The sequence below is a fragment of the Calonectris borealis genome, chromosome 14 (genome assembly GCF_964195595.1).
Source record: "Calonectris borealis chromosome 14, bCalBor7.hap1.2, whole genome shotgun sequence".
Lineage (NCBI taxonomy): Eukaryota > Metazoa > Chordata > Aves > Procellariiformes > Procellariidae > Calonectris > Calonectris borealis.
The window spans coordinates 20,525,684-20,546,121 of record NC_134325.1 but is presented as its reverse complement, the minus strand read 5'-3'; the positions used below and the strand labels follow the sequence as shown (position 1 = coordinate 20,546,121).

Sequence of the window (20,438 nt, the reverse complement as noted above, 5' to 3'; positions counted from 1 at the left end):
TGGAGAGCAGGGTGTAGGTGCATGAGCACCATGAACCACTGCCTGCCCTCAGGGGGACATGATGACAGAGCAGAAAGTAGCCACTGGCCACCCACTGGCTCACTGCACTGTGCAGGACAGCCTGACCACAGCACCTGAAACCCTCAGGTCCTGCTTTGATCCTCCCCTGCCAGGCCAGAGCCAGAGCAACCACTGTTATCTCCTGGCTGAGCACTCCTGTGCACAACCCAGGCACGGGGGGTGGTCCTACAGGGGATGTAACCCATGCTTAGAGACCTGACACCCCAAAACTCAAGTGTTTACACACAATCACGTCCTTCCACATTTTTACATGGGACATGTTCTACATCTGAGCATCTGCCTTCAAGGAGTACACCTCAAAAGGGTCCATTAATAAGGGATCTTAATCTTGGCACTTACGCTGCCTCAGGTTCAGGTGGACTCAGTATAATGTAGAGGGGTCTCTGTTTACCTGCACTGCTCCCTGTAACAACCCCACTCATCGCACACTGGGAGCCGCTGTCCTTAAAACAGCCCTCTCAGAAGCCATGTCCTTCCAGAGGACGCTGCGTGTGAAGGTAACTCTAGTGGGGATGGGCCTAGATGGGCTCCTCTGTCTCCTGTTTCCAGCTGCTGGGTTTAGTGACACATGCCTGCGGTGTGGATAACAGCTAGGGTTGCAGAGGGAGCTGCCGGCGCGGTCGGACAAGCAAATGCTTTGCCTGGTAATTCGGAGTCGTACCACGTCTGATGGACGTGATGAGGAGGGCAGGGCTGGTCCCTCTCGGGACAGCTGCAAAGCTGCTGTGCTGATTATCGTGTGAGCTGCAGTGTGAAAGCAGATGTTAAAAAGATCCGTGAGCTGATGGTTTATTTGTACCTTCTTTCTTTTACAGTGGCAGCATGGGCAGAGCGGACGGAGCCTCCAAGCTGAGCGCAAAGGACCTGTACGGTAAGTCGTGCCCACAAACACATCTAAGGTTTCCTATAGCAAAAGCACCTCTGGAGATCTGGACGTGGCTGTTGGGGAGTTTTAGGCTGGGACTCAATCAAAGCCACGTGAATCCAGACCTTCATACGCAATGGGCTGGCCTGACATGGCAGCAAAAATGCACCTTACCTCTGTGCCACCGCCTCCCATGCTGGGGACAGCTGTGATTTTGTGAGAACAGACAAGCCATGTCCCCTCACCCCCACCCGTCAGCCAGATCCTCTCCAGATATGTTAGCAAGATAACCTGATAAAGGGCCTAACAAAAGAAAGACTGTCCTCAGCAGGTTAATGATTATCCTCTTTTAACTACTCAGTGAACCACGAAAACTCCAGTGCCCTTTGGCTCTTCGGAAGTAGAGGGAATTGGTAGGATGGGTGCTTGTGCAGAGCCTGATATGCAGCTTGTTTATAAACCACCCCAGCTCCAGAGAAGCCAGGGAGTCACTGGGTGAAGAGCTGTAGAAAACATTTAGGTATCAATAACAGTTATTCCTGATCTTAGCAGCTCTCTTAACGTATCCCAGGTGAAGACTTGGCCTGCGGGGTAGGCAGAACAAGCAGAAAGTCGTGTGAGAAGTCACCTCCCGCAGTCACTCCCTGGATAAGAAGATGGGAGTTTGTCTGGGGGAACACTAGCAGCTTTCGGGGAGTCCGAGCCTGCAAACTCTCCCACCTGAGAGCTGTTGATTGGCCTGGTTGATGCTTTCATCGGGTACAAACAGGCTGCGTGTGCCCCTTGTGGGAGAGCTTATATTTGATCAGAAATCTCCCTTTGCAGCTACAAGGTGAGGGTGGTGTTTTGTCCCTGGCAAGTGACTTTGGTTGCTGAACAGTTTTGGCTGGAGGTTTGTCAGTGTGGAGTGGCCTGGAGCAGTGTCCCACAAGTGACCTATCTTGCCAGGGGAGAAGTGGTCGCTGGTGGGAAGGCGGGGGCTGTACTTAGCGGATGAAGGGTTAAACAGTCATTGTTAACTTCAATTAGCTGCAAAGAAGTGAAACACGGGAATAAAGGTAGAAAAGAAATTTGGCGTTACGGGCCAGGGCTGTTTGTGGCCTGGATGCTGCATGATGGGCAGGTGCCAAGTGGGGTTTGAACTGTGTCAGTCACTTGTCTGGAGATGAAAGGACACGTGATAAGCCTAGAAAGAAGCAAGAGGATGAGGCGTGGAAATATTTGGGTGCTGCTCCACTTTGCACACAGGACTGCTAGTTCAGACGAGCTCCTCCTGCCTCTAACGGCATCATTTCTTTTGCTGAGCACTGAAAGCTCCTGCAGATCTGATCGGGGCAGAAGGATTATAGTTGCAAGGTAAACAGCCGTACAGAGCCGTGTAAAAGTGAAACTGAGAGCTGACAACTGTGTGGCACGTGCGCGGTTAGCACCCACGAGCCAAGGCGGCCCAGGGCTCTGAATTGTCAGGGTTTCAGGATGGGATCTAATTGCGAGCACCAGGCTGACTTGGTGCCTCGGCACAGCGAGCAGGGACCACCCCGCAAAGCCTCCACCGCAAAAGCTAGCAAAGGGAAAGGCTGACAAACTGCCTCTAAAACAAACACAAATAAGTCATTTCAACACTGAGTTACATCTTTCAAATTTTTTTGCATGGACACACCCCAAAAGCAAATTTCACCAGGGATGGGACCTCTCTGACCAAATTCCAGCAAACCTTAAATGAGGACCATAACTCCATGGGCCAAATCCTCAAGAAGAGTAAATCAGCTGCCCAATATTTCCCTGCCACCTTTGAAGCGCAGTATGAGGTCTGCAGGAATTTACTGCATAAATCAGTGGCTGTTGGCTGGCTCAGCCCTGCACAGCACAAGTACATCCACAGGGTTTTTGCTTGGCAGAACTTGAAACCCACCCTGCTAATTCAGCATGCCTTTATCAAAGGACACTCAGCATGTGTTAAACCAATATTTAAATGTCTGGGTCCCCTTCGCACTCGAATCCTCCCTCCCCCAACATTAATTTCTGCTGTGAGCTGGCACATTTGGGGGTGGAGGGCAGGCAAGAACTAAAATTCCAGGGAGAATTATGTTTCATAATGAAACAAATCACATCAAGCTGAGCTGGCCTTGATTATGTGATTACGATGCTGCTAAGGGATGTTCGGAGCTTACAAGCCTTTTCATATTTCCATTTTTCTCCAGTGTAATCAGGCTGGACCCTCAGCCTGTGTACGCTGCCAGGCCTCCAAAGAAATGAGTGCAACGACTCCCAGATTCCCAGCCCACAGACATCTGCTGCATTTAAAGCTCCCTGGATAATGCACACAGATGCTCCAATGCACACAGATGTCTAAATATTATTCCTAGGTGAACGAGGCCTTGGTTTTAGCTTTCTTAAGATGTTTTTTCTACAATAGAGTGCCTCTCACCACAAAGCAGGTATGGGACGAAGGAGGGCATGTACTGAACCATTAGCTCAGGTACTTGGGCTCTAAATGCTAACCCAGCCTGAGCCTTCATTACTGGCCTAAAATGACAGGGGTCCCAACTGCGGGGACATGACTGCTATCTCAGGGCGAATGTGTCCCCAGTACCAGCAGGGACTTACTGGCGGACTACTGGTGAGACTCTGGAGAGGGATATTTAAAAGCATCATGCTGAGGCTGAAGTAGAGCAGCAGCTCCAGGCTGTGCACAGAAAGCCAACTGGATGACAGAGGTGGGGGATCTGCTCTGGGGGTTCAAGGACATAGTGTGAAACTCACAGGGCCACGTAGGTCCGCACAAGACACAGCCTCGCGGCTGGTGATGGGTGGGGAAGGTGGCTGCTCTGGTGTCACCCTTGGCCTGCTGTAATTGCCTTGATCATCAAGTACACGGCACACCACCATGTCTTCTTCACTGTGGTGAGCACAGAGGGATGCAGAGAGATAACCAAAGTCACCAGGGAATTCTGCAAAGAAATTGGCTTAAAGCCCTGAGGCATCTTCCCCTGGCGCTACCCCTACCAGAGTTGATCAGAGTTGGATACACTTCCTAGGTGCTCAGCTGTCCTCGGTGGAGTTTCCTAGCTGTCATGGCAGCAGGATACTCTTCCTTTCCTCCCCCCTTAGCAAAACGGCATCACATTTGCTCAGCTCCACATTCTGGAAGAGTCTGTGGCTGCCTGCACAGAGCGAGCCCCGGCTCCGCTGGCAGCAGGGGGAATGGCTGGCACCTATCAAGTTGCCACTTTACTCAATGCACAGCAACCAGCTGAATAAATGTTAATGCATACCATAAATAAATTAAGCTGCTTCTCCGCTTACTGGCGTCTGTTCTGAACCTAGATGAAAGCCTGTGGGGGGAAAAACAGAAGCCAAGGGAAGGGCTGGAAGAAAGTGTTTCTGCATAGTGCTTCCCACAGCAGGCTTCTGCCACCCCTTTCTGTGGTGACACCCAGGTGGACTTCTGCAGGTGTTCATCTAAGCTGCTTTCATGGTTGATCAGACAGCGCTGTCTCTTGTGACAGATTAGGCAGCGTAACCAGAAGCTGCATAAAGTCGAGGGCAGCTTAATGATTACAGTGGATTTCTCATGAGGCTGTAGGAAGGAAATGGCCCTGCAGCAGCGTTCAGAGCAGCCCATCTCTGTTTGGCTACTGTGTCTGTCCCTGTGGTGCTCATCCGCTCTCCAACACCCCTGGCCAACTCGTGGGTGTCTTTGCCTCTCACCTCAAGTGCTGGGACACAGAAGTGCCCAGCAGAACCAAAACCAGGCTGGCCCTCCAGCAGGGCCGCAGAGCAGAGGGGTGGGACGTGGAGGGGCACGGCAGAGGTGCGAGACCCCAGCCTGGCGGGAGGGCAGCGCTTGTCCCGCATCCAAACCCGTGAGGCCCCGCCAGTTGGCTGCAACCTGCCCACCCCATCCCCGATACACTCATTTCTGGGAAAGACCAAAACTTGTCAGGGTACAGGGCTGGAAAAGGGATTTTGGAGCAAGAGAAACTGCCTGTAGCCTGAGTTAGGCTGGAGAAACGTGGTGCTGAACAGCAGCAGCCTGCGAGGCATGATCACTTGACACTGCACACCCCCCCGTAACCCAAGAAAGGCTTCGGCACTGCAACAGGACACGGGCACTAACACAAAGAGACGAGCCATTCCCGCCTGCCCGGCGTGGCCCTGGATAGGTATCATCTGCCTGGGGAGCCACGGGGAGAGGAGACTCGACCAGCGCCGGCTGCACCCAGAAGCCGCCAGCAGAGGCTTGGCAGAGGACGCTGGCCCTGGCTAGGCAGAATACACTGATGGCAAAGGAGTAAATTACGTTTACCAGTCACGAACCAACTCCTGGAGGTCTCTACAGACCTCCCTTGTCTCCTGACAGGCCCTCCAGACCCCAGCCACATGGAGGCGTCTCCAAGATAAGACTCACCAGCCCCCAGCATGGTTCCCAGACTGTAATTCCTTGCTGCCGGCTCTCCCACACCCTCACTCACACCCTGGGTGAACACAGCGTGAAGCAGGGCCTTGGGGTCACTGCTGTGAGATACCCATCACAGACAAGAGTTGTGCCAACTCATGAATGATCCCAAGAGCAGAAAGAGAAACATTGACTCAAGACAGCCTTGCTTTCCCTAAAGCTGCGTTGTAAATGTGCATTTACTATTGATGGCTCGGCATGATGACCAACAAAAGGGTCGTTATTTACTATTAGTTATTGCCTGCCCAAACCATGAGCTTGTTCATTATTTCAGCTGGAGGCCACGTGGCACTCACACAGTTATCAATGGGAGCACTGAGGTGCTGTTCCTTCCCCTAGAAGAGGGTTTGTGCGTGGATTTAACACTCACTGGTATTGCCTGCAAGATACAACCCTGGCAGGAGTGGTGGCTAGAAACCGAGCTTGCTCAGCTACACAGTTGGGTCAAGAGGACCATGCACATTCCTAAACCCAAGGGGATCTGGGCAGCACCTGAACGGTGCCACTCACTGTCGTGTCCTTCAGATGCAGATATATCCTCTCTGTCTTTTAGCAAAAGCTAAAAATAGAAAGCGCTGGCATTCATTGAGACAATTTCTGAGGTTCGATAGCTCGGCGGGAAGGCCAGGTGTTTGCTTTTAGGCATGTCTGACTCAGATGAGATGTCAGCCCGTGCCCTGAAGCAGGCCTGCGTTGCCATCAGTAAAGCAGTGAGGCTGCAGTTCTGGATAAGACAACTTCACACCTGACTGACTGAACGGCCATTTCCTTTAAAGCTATCATCCCACAGGAGAGTAAAGTCTGAGATCCAGCAAAGACCAAGACTCCTTGCCGTAGAGAGGAGGAAGCACTTCCCTCAGACTGCCCTGCAGATTCCCGTTGGGGAAATGACAGGGTGACTGAGGGAACTGGTGCTGACCGCAGTGGTACCAACCTAACAGGGATTTCCCAGTGTGTCCTGTACATACCACTCCCCCGAAAGACCTGCTCTGCTTGCCCAAGACCTCCAGGGCAGATGGACACACAGCTGTGTCTATCTCCAACCAGCTGCATGACCATGGCCAACACATTTCACCCTTGGGTATTGCTTTCCCCTGCTCCTGCCCTTTGCCAGGACAGACCGAAAGCTGCTCAGAGGAAGGAGTGTCCCTGGATGCATTTGCCCAGTGCAATGGGACAGTAACAGGGAGCCAAAGTGCTCCTGCAGTAGGTGGGGTGAAAGGCAGCGCAGTTTTTCCACGTGCTGTTGCTGTTTGCTTACCCAGCCCACCGCAAGAAAGCCCTGGGCACTGCTGATCACAGGTCCGAGTCAGAGCAGTGCCTGAGACACTAATTCCCCACCTCCTCCGCTGCCAGCCTTGAATAACTCCCTTGTCCTCCTCCGCTGCTCCTTCAGTGCCATTTCAGCTTCTTTCTACATCCCCTTTCCCACCCGAGATTCCAGCTTCAGATTACCTTGGCTCCCCTCCGACCCTTTTATTCAAAGCCTTGGACATTTAATACTCCAACTGGAAACAGGGCTGGAAGAAAAATAGGAAGCCAGAATTCCTGTTGGTTCCTGCAGACCAAAACCCAGCGGTGAGTAAGATGAGGGACGTGTAGGCTCAGCTCAGCCCTGACTGGAGCTACTGGGAGGAGCAGGCTCTGCTCTGGGTGCTGCTGGACATCGAGTTGGCTGGGCTCAGCCCTGGCTGCAGAGCCGTCTTGCAACCACTCTGACCTGCCGCAGGCAGCTCGTGTCTGCATCGCAGGGCCTGTGGGACGGCAGTTAGTGATGGGGGGCTGCAGACAGGGATCTGCCACCTCTGAGGCTGCAGTGCCTGCTCGGCATCTCCAGTGGCCCTTTTTCTTTGCCACTTCAAGACTGCTGAGCGCAAGTTCTCTCCTTGCATGGAGTAACTGCTCAGAGCTTATTCAGAGGAACATTTTCTTAAATGGAAATGGGTTGTTGGATATGCCCACATACCTTGGGAACAAAAGCCGTGTTAGTTAATAACAACAAAAAAAAGGGAAACTTTTCATTTTAAGTTTTTTTGGTCCTCAAGTAAAGCAAATTCTTCAGTTTGTTTAATTAAATCAGGGTTCCCCCAATCTCACTAAATGTATTCTGACATTCAAAAAATGTCATTACCAGCTATGAGAAGTTCAGAAAACAACATTTTGGATTGTTTGGTGAAAAATAATTTAGCATATTTCTTCCAGCTCTGGTTGTAAAGGAAAAAAGGAACACCTCTACCCATGAGCTTCCCCTGCAGCTTCTCAATACCATGATTATCTTCTGCTAGAGGCCCCTGGGTGCCTGCCCAGCAGACAGTATGCTACTGTACATACCGCCTTGCGTTCCCTGGCATGCCGGACACAAACACGCAGTGTTTCTTGATGTTCTCAGTCCTTGCACAACCCGGGACGTGAGTCAGGGTTTTATTTGCTCTTCTAGAGTGGGTTGTGTCTTCAGCTAATAAAAGAGGAATGTGAGCATTTGGGTCTGAGCTAGTGGCAAATATTAAGCGTGCCGAGGAGGAATTCAGCCTTGCGATACCTACTAGCAGCTGCCGACACGCTATCAGTAAAGTGGCTCCCTGCTGCCACAGACCATTCATACCTCTGGCTGCTCCCAACCTCAATGAGAGCCTTTTCATTCACTTCAAGAGCTTCCAGGCTATGTACTATCGCACCACACACGAGTGATAGCTGTCCCATGCAAAGATTCCCAGCGTCACAGCCACCGACACAGACAAGCCCTGGCAGTTCAGAAAGTACCATGGTGCTAACAGGAGAACCAGGGAGCTTGACGCTCCACAAGAAGCTGCAAAGATGCTTCCAAAATGGAGCTCTCCCCGCGCCGGCCAGCCAGCCATAGGGAACCCCAAGCAAGGAAGCCTCTGCAACAGCAGAAGCAAGGTACGGACCTGCAGATGCCTCCCTATCGGAAGCTCAGACGCAGCAGGTCTGTGCAGTGCCTGAAACCAGATCCTTGACTAACCCTGCAGAACCTGGAGCATCCTCCCACTTGGTGAGGAAGTGGGAACCTGTCGGATCGGCAGAGCTGCGCCACCGCAGATGCGCAGCCAGACTGCCAAATCAGATCTGGCCCCGTGCTCAGATCCTGGGAATGGATGCTATTTCATAAGGCTGCTTTATAACACAGGCCCAGCAAATTTGCATCATTGCCATTAGCATAGAGAGACATTTGCTGCTTTGTTTCTCTTCTGGAAGGTTGTGTCCTGACCTGTTGGTTTGGCACAAAGACCAGCTCATGCTACACTGGCAAGTTACTATAAACAGTGTGTGCATGCTAGATAATGTATAGATAATATAAAGAATTGGCAAGCTCCAGAAGGCAACAGCCAGGGCTCTCCTTAGGCTGTTCTAATGGACATGGAGGCCAGGGAGGTCTCTAGTGTGATGCAGGGAATCAAGGAGAGGCCCTTGGCCTGGTACTGCCAATGAAAACAAACCTAATCCAATACGTCTTTGGTTCCTTACAGAGAGTTTCACATATGATTTGTCCATCCCCCACATTCCCTGCTGTGCCTTCTGCCCAGCAAAGGCTGAAAACAAATACAGGGAGGGATGGGGAGGATCAGGGAGGATCCTGTGTGATAAAACTCGCTAATTAATCAGAGAAGGATGTGCATGGAGGGGAGGCTGGGGCCTTCACAGCTCTGGTGCAACTGGCTGCATCTGTTACAGAGGCACCCGTTTACACCACAACTGACTTTGGCCCCAGCGTACAGCAAGAGCACAGGCGAGTTTTTGCTTAGAGCAGTTTAGAATGTAAATGGATGGAAAGAGATGGTATCTTGGGACTGAGCTTTGGGATCCTGCCTGTAGCAGCCTGTAACCCCCATGCAGCTCAGCGTCGCACCACAGGCGCTCCCCCTGCCAGCAGCAGGAAAGAAGGGCTTGAATTCCCCTGAAACACTGGCAACACTTAGTGTCACAGCAGTCCTGAGGCTGTTCTGCACTCTTGCAGACACTTAAGAAAATGCAAAAAGAGCAGAAAAAAAACGTTACAACCCACTAACAACCTGGGGAAAGCAGACCATGGTGGGAGCACACCCCATTCGGCCCGTTTACCCCATATGCAGAGGCACAAGTGTCTTCTGCGTGGAGATGTACAATCATACAGCTGTACCCCAGCACAGTCGGCAACCATAGGTGCCTCTGTCATACCTCTCAGCTAACACCTTTTGGCTATCTGCTTCAGGGCCAGGTAAGCTGAACCTCAGAGGAGCCCGTTTCCCTCTTTTCTAGGCTGATGTTCCCCCCCGTGAGTATTCACGGGCCATTTCGGAAGCTGGCAGCAGAGGCAGGGCCCAAGCCCAGGCGCCCCGTTGGGTGTCACCCCTACCACCACCCTTTCTCCCACCCTTGGTACCACTGGTACGTTGTACTGGGGATGCTCTGCCCTGCTGGCTTGGCAGAGGCCATGCACGAAGAGAGACAAGCCCGCTTTTGCCCTCTACACTACTCTACATCCCTAGAGACTTTAACCAAGTTATTTCAGCTCTAGGCTGGTCCCAGTGGGCAGAATTTATCCCGCTAGCCAATCTCTTGTGCACACAACCAGCTGGGCTGAAGGGAGTGTTCACAGCCACGACCTAACTCCCTGCAAAAAAGGGTGTTGCATGAAAATGGGGAGGGAACTTGGCATGAACGATGTGGTTTGGCTTCCTGGATCAAGCTGATAACCCCATCCCTCCAGGATGTGCATTGATCCTGCTGCCTTTTTTTTTTCCCCCTCATTTATTACTCTCTTTCATCCCCTTCACTCCTTAACATAAAGCCAAACAGGACACTCTCCCTTCCAGCCAAGATTTTAGCCTCGTCACTGGGATTTCAGCCCAGCACTCAGTTTTGAGCCCTTGGGTGAAATCCAACTTGCTACCTCCGCAGTGGTCTGAGCTTTTTCCATTTCCTCATGTGGCTACTGGTGCCAGAGGGAAACATCATTCCCACAGCACTGTTTATCCGTAAGATATTGGCAACAGATAACATTCTTCAGAGAACGGCTTTGCAGTTTTCCCCGCACCTCTGGGTACAAGGCAAAATTAAAGCTAGCTGGTTAGGAAAGGACTGAACAACTGAACTGAATTCAGTTAAAGAACCATTTATAGGGTTTTTTCCCCTGAAAGGCGTGTCTTAGGGTTCACTGGGCCAAATCCTTAGAGGCAAGAGATAAGACAGTTTACCAGAGTGTGTGCATGTCCCACATGGCATCTACGCTCGTCATTCAAAACTTTCTGGATCACCCATGCTATTCATATAAGTGTTTGGGGTCAGCAACGGTGCGACTACCCATCATTGCTCCTTAGGCCACAGGAGTGGACTGCACCAGCCACCTTCCTCCAGACAAGACAGGATCCCCATGCTATGAGGGGTTTTTTTGTTGCCAGACACCAAAAGCAAAGGACAAAGCTGTATTGTTTTCCCATCTCTTTGGCTCTCTTGGCAGACCGAAGGGAAAAAGTACAGTGGTGGTCACTGTGGGCTCATGCCAGCTTTTATCACCTTCAGATGTTTGCTGTACTAGTGCCACAGCCCTGGAGCCCTCCTTGCCCTTTGCAGCCCATCCCACGTTATATCCAGAGTCCTCCACCACCACAGCCTCTAAAGGGCACAGCAGAAGACAATTCATTTAAACAGAGATGCAGATTGGTGTCTAAGCGCTGGCAGCAGCTGCCATGGGGATTATGCAAATTCTCTGCCTCCTGGGGACAGGGTATGGGTTGGATAACACGTTATGGTGGTCGGGTGTTCTCCACTGCAAGACGCTGTAGAAATGCAAAGTGCCCTAGTAGGAGAAATGTCAGATAAACTGGGAGGAAATTGGCTACTGCTGCTAACATGCCGGCGTTCATTCATAAAAAGTTAAGCAGACAGAGGACAGGGCTGTGCAGGAGGGCAGTGTGGGAGCTGCCCAGGACATGCAACCTATCTTCAGAAGTCTCTTCTGGCCAAGGGAGTTCACCTGCCCAATGTAAAGGATCCCCCTTGATCCGTAGAGTCAAACGGCCACAGATCTCCCTGCAGGCATCGTTCTGTGCGTGGCATATTCGGTTCAGCCCACCACAACCAGGGGCAGATTTAAGCTGGGACAAATAATGATGCATCCACAGAAAGGTCTGCAATGTTTCACTGTATTGCTTTGAAGTAAACAAACAAAAAAACCCTCTCTTTTTTAAGGCACCCACACTTCTCGGATAGTGGCCTAAGACTATTTTGTGATTTGCAGCCTGGATCTTTACTTCTTCCTGTGTTTAAATCAAAACTAAATGCTAGGAAAGGACATTTCAGTGTTCTGGCACCCTGCTGTCCCCGGAAAGTCTGGCTGTTTTCAGGCTGCGTATTTATATTTGCAGATGCCAGGAGGAAACACAAAAATAAAAGTTTCCATGGGTGTGGGGACCAGGTAGAAGCCAATGAGACAGAAGGGATTTCAGGAAAAGGAACAAGCAGGCATCTCAAAGAAAGGGACAGGAAAAAGAATATGCAGAAACACCCCCTTCCTCACCCTGGGCAGCTTCTGGGACGTCACTTGCATGGCATCCTGAGACAAAATAGAGGCACAATGTTCTAGTTCTGCGACTTTTAAAGGTAATGCAGAAATACCCCCAGGGAGAATCAACAGAGAGAGAGGGAACATCTGCATTTTTTCCCTTGCTTGCCTCTGTCTGAAAAAAGGCTACAAATGGCTAAAGGGACCTTTGGCCCCTTTAAGTGAGCTTAACCCCAAGTGCAGGTGATGGGAAGCGGGGCTATGCAGAGTTCTGAGGTTTTGTCAGGTTCCCAAGATTTCCAAGGGCTGCTCCAAACATTTCTCAGAGGTGCATGCTGAGATATCCCCGACCATGACACATGCAGCTTCTTTGAGCTTGGAGGATGGGGCAAAGGCATCAGAGGGGACCCCAGAAAGCCTGTAGGCAACCAGCCACAGCCCTGACCCTTGCCACAGCTCCACGGACTGTTCTCCTACCAGAAAGCCAGTCTGGTTCTCCTACCAGAAAGCCAGCCTACAGTCTGGTAGGCTGTTCTACCAGAAATGCAGTCCTATGCTAGCCTCCCTCTGGAAACGCCATGCCCCTGGTATACCTTCCCTTCCTCGGGGACTACCAGTTCTTGACATGGCTCTGCACCCTTCCTCTCAGCGCTGGAGACATTTGCCTGTCCTAATGTAAAAACCCTTTGTTTCCAGACCGACCACTTCAGCCTTTTCCACTCCCTTCTACAAAGGAGGGGACAGGACGTCTTAAAATCCAAATTTGTCTCCATCCCACACAGACGCGGTGTTCTCATTTCCATTAGTGTCATCTATTTACATGAGAAATGCTTGGTGAGGACATTGAGGTTACTGAAAGAAAAAAAAGTTACTCACATCAGACACGAATCCCTGTGGTGTGTGTTGCCGTGTGCCCTCTTCCAGACCTTGCCCCACATTTGAAGTAGGGCAGACTGCAATTAAAACACACAGCAAACAGAAAATGCCATTGACCCTTCAATGCAAGCCTAAGGTAGGAAGTGGCTGTGCTGAAATATTAATTAATTTACTCAAGGTCACTCTGGAAGCTAATGGCTGAGCAGGGAACTGTGCTGGGTGTCTGAGGTCTTCTCCCCCCAAACTATCCTCGCTCCACCTCTGATTCAGGCAGTGTAAAAGGCACTAGCTCAGAGACCTGCAGGCTCCGTTAACACCTCTGCCAGCATGCCCACCAATAAATCATTTCTAGTTGCAAACAGCAGCCACTTCAGGGCTACCAGGAATTAGCCGCAGAGGCAAAGCACACTGCTGTGTTTCCAGTCACAGGCACAGAGATACAAGGTGCAAAGTACTCAGGTGTCCTGCCAAGCTGACGGCACACCTCAGGCTAAAGAGTGCTAGGAAAGTGTTAAAAAGCATTAGAAATCAGCTTGAAATCAGCTTCTATCAACACTTGCCAGGCTCCGAACGAAAGCAGCGGCATCTCTTTTCATATCTGTCTTCTCTGGGCTATCTTTGCATGTTTAGCATGCTCCTGCACCACAGACAGGTTTGCTACCAGTGCTCAGCCCTGCGTCGTCGAAGTACCAAGAGGAGCTCAATTTAAAAGCTCTTCTCTGCTGGCCAAGAAGAAAGGTGAAAACCCCAAGCTAAATTCCAAGGAAAGCAGCCCTTCAGGCCAGTGCTTGTTCTGGAGAGACACCTGCTGGTAATGCCCCCCGAGCCTGACTGAGCTCAGGGACACGCTCATCCTCCTTCCATGGAAGCCAAATAGAAATAAAAGCGTAACGGAGATGCAAGGGGAATCTAGGGGAAAGGGTTCACACTACCAAGGTGGAACCGAAAGCAAAAGCATGCTGCAAACCTGCACATGACCCAAGCCCCAATCCCAACTCCACCGCCCCTTGTGCCTGACCAGCATCTCGCAGCCCCAAACCAGGGCAGGTCATGGGAGCGAGAGCACCTTACAGACACTTAGCAAGAAAACAGTGTGAAAGATCCAGTCTAATATACCTGAGAGGTTTGAACTTGTTCAACCATAACCAGTTTTTAACTGCCCTCCGCGCCAGCTCTCCAATTTTAGGACAGCCAAAGAAACCCCAAATTCCCACTAGGTGTGAGCTAAATCAATGTAACCTGAAACAGGAGCATTCACAGAGGCTGGATGGGTTGGCTCGAAATGCTATCCTGTTCTAGGCAGGAAAAATCTAGGCATGAAGCTACATGTTACATGCAGGGGCACGCACACTCATGAGGAAGGACATTGGTAGAAATCCTGGCAATCAGTGCCGAGGAGGCACGTGTCTATAAGATATTTTAACTCCTGTCAACTCCCTGGGAAAACAGCAGATTCAGGCCAGCTTCTTCCTTTGCACAGGATCTACTGGCAGGAGGTTTAAGTAACAGCTATTCAGGTGAGAAGTGAATACAAGGACACCCCCAGGACTAAACTAAAGCTCCCAACCAGTGCTTTGGGGTTTGTTTTCTGCTCTTGCCACAGCAGGATGCTCTGTTCACTGCATTTACTCCTTGCTAGCACCTTCTGCATGCAAGGCTTAAAGGAGAACATGCGTCAGAGTTGGCAAATTACCCCCCAGCCAACACTCAGGCTGTAATTCAGTGTCGCATCTTCTCCATCACTACCACCAGCTTCAGGAGCTTCCATCCTTTCCAATCCCGACCCTCATTTCTCCGTCCCATTGCTGCAATCCACTGACCCCTCCGCTGTGCAACTGTTTGTGGGACAAGTTCACTCAAGTGAGCTCAGGGGAAGAGACGGACAGGATGCATGGTCTGAACTAGTGTGGAGCAGGAACACAGGCAGCAGCAGCAGGCAGCTGCTGGAGATGTTGCTCATTTGCAGGAGTCTCAGTGATTCCTGGTAGCTTTGGAGAAGATGGAAGGGACAGGCTTAGTAGATCTTGTAGAAAACAATCCATGGTTTGGGAGCAACCAGGGGACTGTGCTTTCTTGGGGTGAAGCGGTCAGAGACCATTTTTGCTGGGATATAGTCAGAAGAGAAGGAAAAGGCTGTCAGAGCAGCACTGCTTCAGTCACTACTTGGGTTGACCATGACAGCTTTCCCTTCTGTGGGTGCCCTGTTGTGCCCTCTACCCCTCTGTCCCCCTTGCTGGACCTCTTCCCATGCGTAGACCCAAGGCAGGAGACCCACGGGGTGGGCAGGAGTGTCCACCACACACCTTGGCTCCTCTCCCTGACCAGCAGCTTGGGAGTCCCACCACTGTCACTCCCACAGCAACCTTGACAAAATACACTTGTAAAGGGTCTGTTAAGGAGTCTGTTAACAAATGTGCAAACAACACAAAAGCAGACCAGGTGCTGTTCCCCTCTGCTCCCCCTTTATCCCTGCTCTTATCACCCACACTCACCACTCTTCCTTCTTTCCTGGCAATGCACGCCCGCCAGGCAAGAGCCTGCTCCTGTCCCTGCTGAAGGTGGCCAGGGTGCAGGGAGAACCTGCCTGACTTCTCTAAGTAAGCCCACGTTGCTCACTCCTCGGGGCTGGGGCTTGGCGGCTTCTCTGTCTGCAGAGCAACTTGTGCCTCACAACCAAGAGCAGGAAGGCAATGCGGAGGGGGACTGTGTCTGGTCAGATTGGGCACTAAGAGGCCACTTCCCGGGGGGAGAGAAATGGGATAGTAACTTCACTAGTACAATAGTAGCAGCAACAGATAGGAAATAGTCACTTCTCTGTTCTACACAAGGGACAAAGATAAAAAAAAGGCGAGACACTAGCAGTGGTAAAGCCAGAACTACCGCTTGAGCTCCTTCAACCCCTCGAGCTGTGCTCATTTACCCAGACAGGAAAGGATTTGCACAGAAGCAAACCAGGGAAGAACTCAGTGCATAAGCGGTATTTGTCCTGCTGAATAAACTAAAAGGATGCAAAACACTTGCAGTTTCAGAGGACAGCAAAAGGAAAAGTCAAACAAACCATGGTGTCTCTAGGGAGGAGCTACATCACCAGCACCTTCGTTAGGCTGCTATCCTCTTTCTCAAATTATCACCTAAAGGAGTGACCAGACAGAGCCCTGGTTGCCCCTAGCCCATCCACGTGGACGGAGGCCTTCCAGGGGCATCACAGGATGGTCACTACTCCAGCAGACCCTCCTCCTTCCCAGAGCTCCTTACCACCTCCAGCCCCTTGCAGTTACTGCCCTGCCCTTGCTCTGCTTTATCTTCACTTCATTTCACTGTCTGCACTTTGAAATAGACTTATCTTCAGTCTTCCATCTTTTTTATTAAAAAAAAAAAAAAGGTCACCTTCTTCTGATTACAAGGAAAGCTTCAATTTTCAATAATCAAAAGTATTACCAGTATTTCTTCTAAGTCTTTGGGGAGTGTTTTTCAATTAAAATGTGACATGCTACTAAAAATATAAACTAAAGAAACATTTTGGAAAGTTTTACCTGGGTCTTGCACCACTTCACCAAAAAATTTAGAAACCGACTGGGATGGGTTCCTTCGAGGATATTCATTTTCTAGGTGCCAGCCTCTTTAATGTGAAATTTATTAAATGAGACCACATGTTCCATGTTCAAAGAAAAGGGGAAAACAAGAGAGAAGCCAACATCCCAGAGAAGGCATTAAAGAGAGTACTGAAGTAAACCACAAATCAACTAAGATTAATATATACTACTTTAAAACACGAGGAGCCCTAACGTTTGCTGCGTTATGAAACCCCCTTGGTTGTGACTGTTGCTACAGAGGACGGGATATTCTAACACAGGCTTTAAGAAGGGTGAAAACATGTAGAACTGCCATTGCATTTTCTAAGCAAACCAGAGATCAGAGGATGTCCTCTGCTGGTGAGGAAGATGTTTTCAGTTTGTACGCTCCCAGATCACTCTGGGCCTGGAGAGTTACTCCTCTGCTATTCAAGCAAAGTATTTGTAAGGAATCCCTGGACAAGTACCAATTAAACAGCAACTGAGAGCTGGCAGGGTAAATTCTTACAGGATTATATTCAATAGCCTCATGAAATTCCAAGCGATTTTTTCTTTACTGCCGCTTTCCAGTAAGAAATGCAGGAAGTAATGAAGATTTCTTGCCTCATAAAAATATTGTACAAGAAATGCAGGTTCTGACTGGCTGGCCTTAATCCCTACAGCCCTTCCTATTCTGGAGGACGATTCAAAGGGCTGTTATGTCTAAACTGGTGGGTTGTGGTCGGATTTTTTCTTCTTGCCACGTGCATGTCATAGCCTTCTGCCAGCCTTCTCAAGCCACTCCTCACCTCCCCAGTCCTCTTCCGAGAGCTTCCCTAATCATTCGTTGTTGGGGGCTTTCCTTTACACTAGGTTTAATTTCCTCCACAAAAGCTGCTGACCTCCAGGAATCAAATTATCAGCAGCATTAAGGGATACAACTTGAATGTGTACCCTACGCACCTGATTTGCCAATCCTTATTACAAAAGTTAATATCCTTAATATGTCTTATTATTCCCAATACTCCAACTGAAGCTGGAAGTTCAGAGACTATGAGGAAGTCATCATGAGCGCTGTAACTCTCAGACCCTGATATACCGATAAAGAGCCACTACAATGAAGGCTTGTTTTCTTCTTTTTTTTGCAGAACAAAGAAAAAAATACTCCAATTCCAATGTCATTATGCATGAGACTTCACAGTACCACGTACAGGTGAGTATGCAATGAAACGTTAAGGGGCTGAAAGGCCAGCGTCAGTGATAGATGCTGGTAATGCAATGTTTCATTTGTCCTGGACCTTCACTAGGCCAAAGAGGAGTTGGGAACCTTCTTAGGATAAGCAAGTGTCGCTCTTCACACCCTGGGAGAGGCAAACAGAGCTTCCCACCCAGCTGGGTCCACTCACTATTTCTGGCTCCTGGACTGTCGGACACACTTTCAGACTTAGCCATTAGCTGTAATTTCCCTCCGAGCTGCACGTCACCATGGTCCCACAAGCCTGGACTCGGGACTGAGACCACACAAGTCCTCTCAATCACACGTAACATGCTACGAAGCTGGGGTTCTCATCTAATTCCTTTGAGCACAAAAGGGTAGGAAAGTAAAGAGCATGTGTAGGTGGAGCACAGGAATTTCTACACCACAGACACTCTGAGGAGATAAACTAAAGGACTATGAGAGCAGCACAAGTCCTGAGACAATTCCTCTCCCAAGACTGACCCCACTCCTTCCTACGAGGTTTCAGGCTGGACTGGATCCCTCTCCTTTCTCTTCTCTCCTCTTATATATTGCCTGCTCTGTCTAAAATCAATACCAGCTCTCCTGCCATCTTCTATTTCTCTGCTGCTCCTCTCCAACTCCTTGCTTTGGAGAGCAGCAGTTGTTCCATTATGGTATGACATTATTTGAAAGTCCAAGCGAACAGACTCTGGTACAGCTCACAGATCCTCCCACAAGGCTACAAAAAGCTTTCCACGGCGCAACTCTGAATCATGCTCAAATCCTATAGCAACACCGGGTCCAGACTTTGATGGCTTCTCCCACATTGCGTGACACAGGTCATCCCTGACCATTTAACTATCCCTCCCTTGGATCCCGCACATTTCTTTGAACTGAAGCGTGGGAGAGACGCCTCATGTTAGACAGACTGTTTTAGGGATGGGGAGAGAAACAGCTTCTGCATGTCCAGTGTGCTGACCTACACCAAAGGCTTGGAAGTTCCTGGCTTGTTCCTTTCCCTTGCTGGGCTACATCTAGGACCAGTGTCTGGGAATACTTTGAGGTCAGCAGCTCTGTCCTCTTGCTATGAGGTGTGACATGTGCTTGGGAGGCCACTGTCTCAGGGACTTGCTGTAGAGCCAGCACTAATCAGTCATTCAGCCGGACACTTTGTGTCATTACAGCCTGCAGATGGGAAATGGTTGATGAGAAGGGAGGACAAAAATGATCATTAAAGAATATGAAGTTGGTTTAATTACATATGGACCTCTTTTCTACTTTAAATTTAAATTGAAAATGGCATACGAAACCATCATTTATCAAAAATTTATTTCCTTTCTGAATAATCAAGATTCAGCAAATTAAAGTGTTGAGTAATTGGGGAAAGTAGAATGGGGGAAAAAAAGAAAAACAGATGTTAAAAAGACAAGGGAAATTCTGTACAAGGAAACATGAAATAGAGAAGCTGTTGTCCTCTCTTCCTCCTCTGCATTTGAAGGAGAATAGTGGGAGCTGTTGTCCCTCTCATCACCCCACGCTTCAAGCCCTTCTTGATCAGCACGGACAGGCAGGTTAAAAGCAGGGTTCCCATGGTGGTTACAGCAACTCATCTGCCCAAACAACAGAGGCCACATCGACTATCATCTTTCAGCCCTCCCTCAGCTACTGTGTCCTCTCAAGTAATTCAAAACTCTTCAGCCATGACAGGCATTAAGCCAAATTCATCTCCCAGTGTCACAGACATCCACTTAAAAAAGAGGAGCCAGCCTGGCCGCCCCAGGCCCGGCGATTCCTGGAATAAAACACGCCGGTGCAGGCCAGTGGCCTCCGCACCACAGGAACAGAGGTGCCCATCCGAGGCTGGGCCATTCACCACTGAAAACTGGGCAGGGCGAGAGAGGAAAACACTTCACGAGGGTCATATTTAGCAGACAGGGCCCTCTCTTCTCTGGTTTAAGACCCAGTCCAGCAGAGAGCTTACGTACACGCTTAGAAATACAGGAGCCTTTTAAAATGCTCTTTTAAAAATGCTTGTTTGGAAAGAGGCCCTGGTTTCCATCAGAGAAACTAACTCGATGGCCAGCCGCCCCATCGGTGGCCCTGCCAACCATCCCCATCAGTGACTCCTACCAAATAAAGTCACTCATGGAAGCAGAGAAGGGACTTTAAACAGTGACACGTACATGAATTCTTCATTAATTATGCCATATGCCACCCATTTGTGAGTCTCTACCTTGAACTTTGACCAAGGCACACAGGATTTCAGTGGCAGGCAGCGAGATAGAAAGAGATTTCCTCACAAGAGGCATTTTACACCCTTTGAAGTAATCTATAAGCCGATCAAAGTTTAATAGTGGACGGAGTCATTGCCCATTCTTACAAAAGCTACTATATTTGAATATCCATCTGGATGAAAAGGGGTTTTAATGAGATAAATCAAAGACAGTAGCAAGCTTCTCTCCCTCTTACTCCACCAGTATCTAAAGAAAATGGAAAAGAAAAAAATATTCAAATGAGTCTGAGTTGGACAAGTAGCTTTCCCTTCCATGAAAATTAACTTACGTAACAATAAACAACGAAGGAATTTATGAAGATTGTAAACCTGGCAGTTAAAATAATAGAACAGATAAGAATGCCCGTCATCAGGTATAAACCAATTCTCTCCACTGCTCAGAAAGCAGAGGGTTTGTCGCCTCTGCACAGATAATATTGACCTTGCGAATACCTTTTTGTGCACTATTTTACAATTACAGTAACATATACCCTGAGTATGTTTTTCATATCTGATTGCATGGCTAATCTCAGCTTTCAGCTCAAATACCTGCCAGGAGTTTTATTTAGACAGCGCCTCACCCAATACCTTTGCTTTATGAACACAGGATTGG

The 20,438-nt window shown here is 49.5% G+C and overlaps 1 protein-coding gene across 1 annotated transcript in view; it reads left to right on the top strand.

Moving 5' to 3' along the window:
* EPS8L2 (EPS8 signaling adaptor L2) overlaps positions 1–20,438 on the top strand; it is a 68,697-nt gene that overhangs the window by 22,727 nt on the left and 25,532 nt on the right. Inside the window, exons 3-4 of the mRNA XM_075163616.1 lie at positions 897–952; positions 17,483–17,547. Coding sequence (XP_075019717.1) covers positions 897–952; positions 17,483–17,547 — 121 coding nt within the window. The remainder of the gene's footprint in view (positions 1–896; positions 953–17,482; positions 17,548–20,438) is intronic.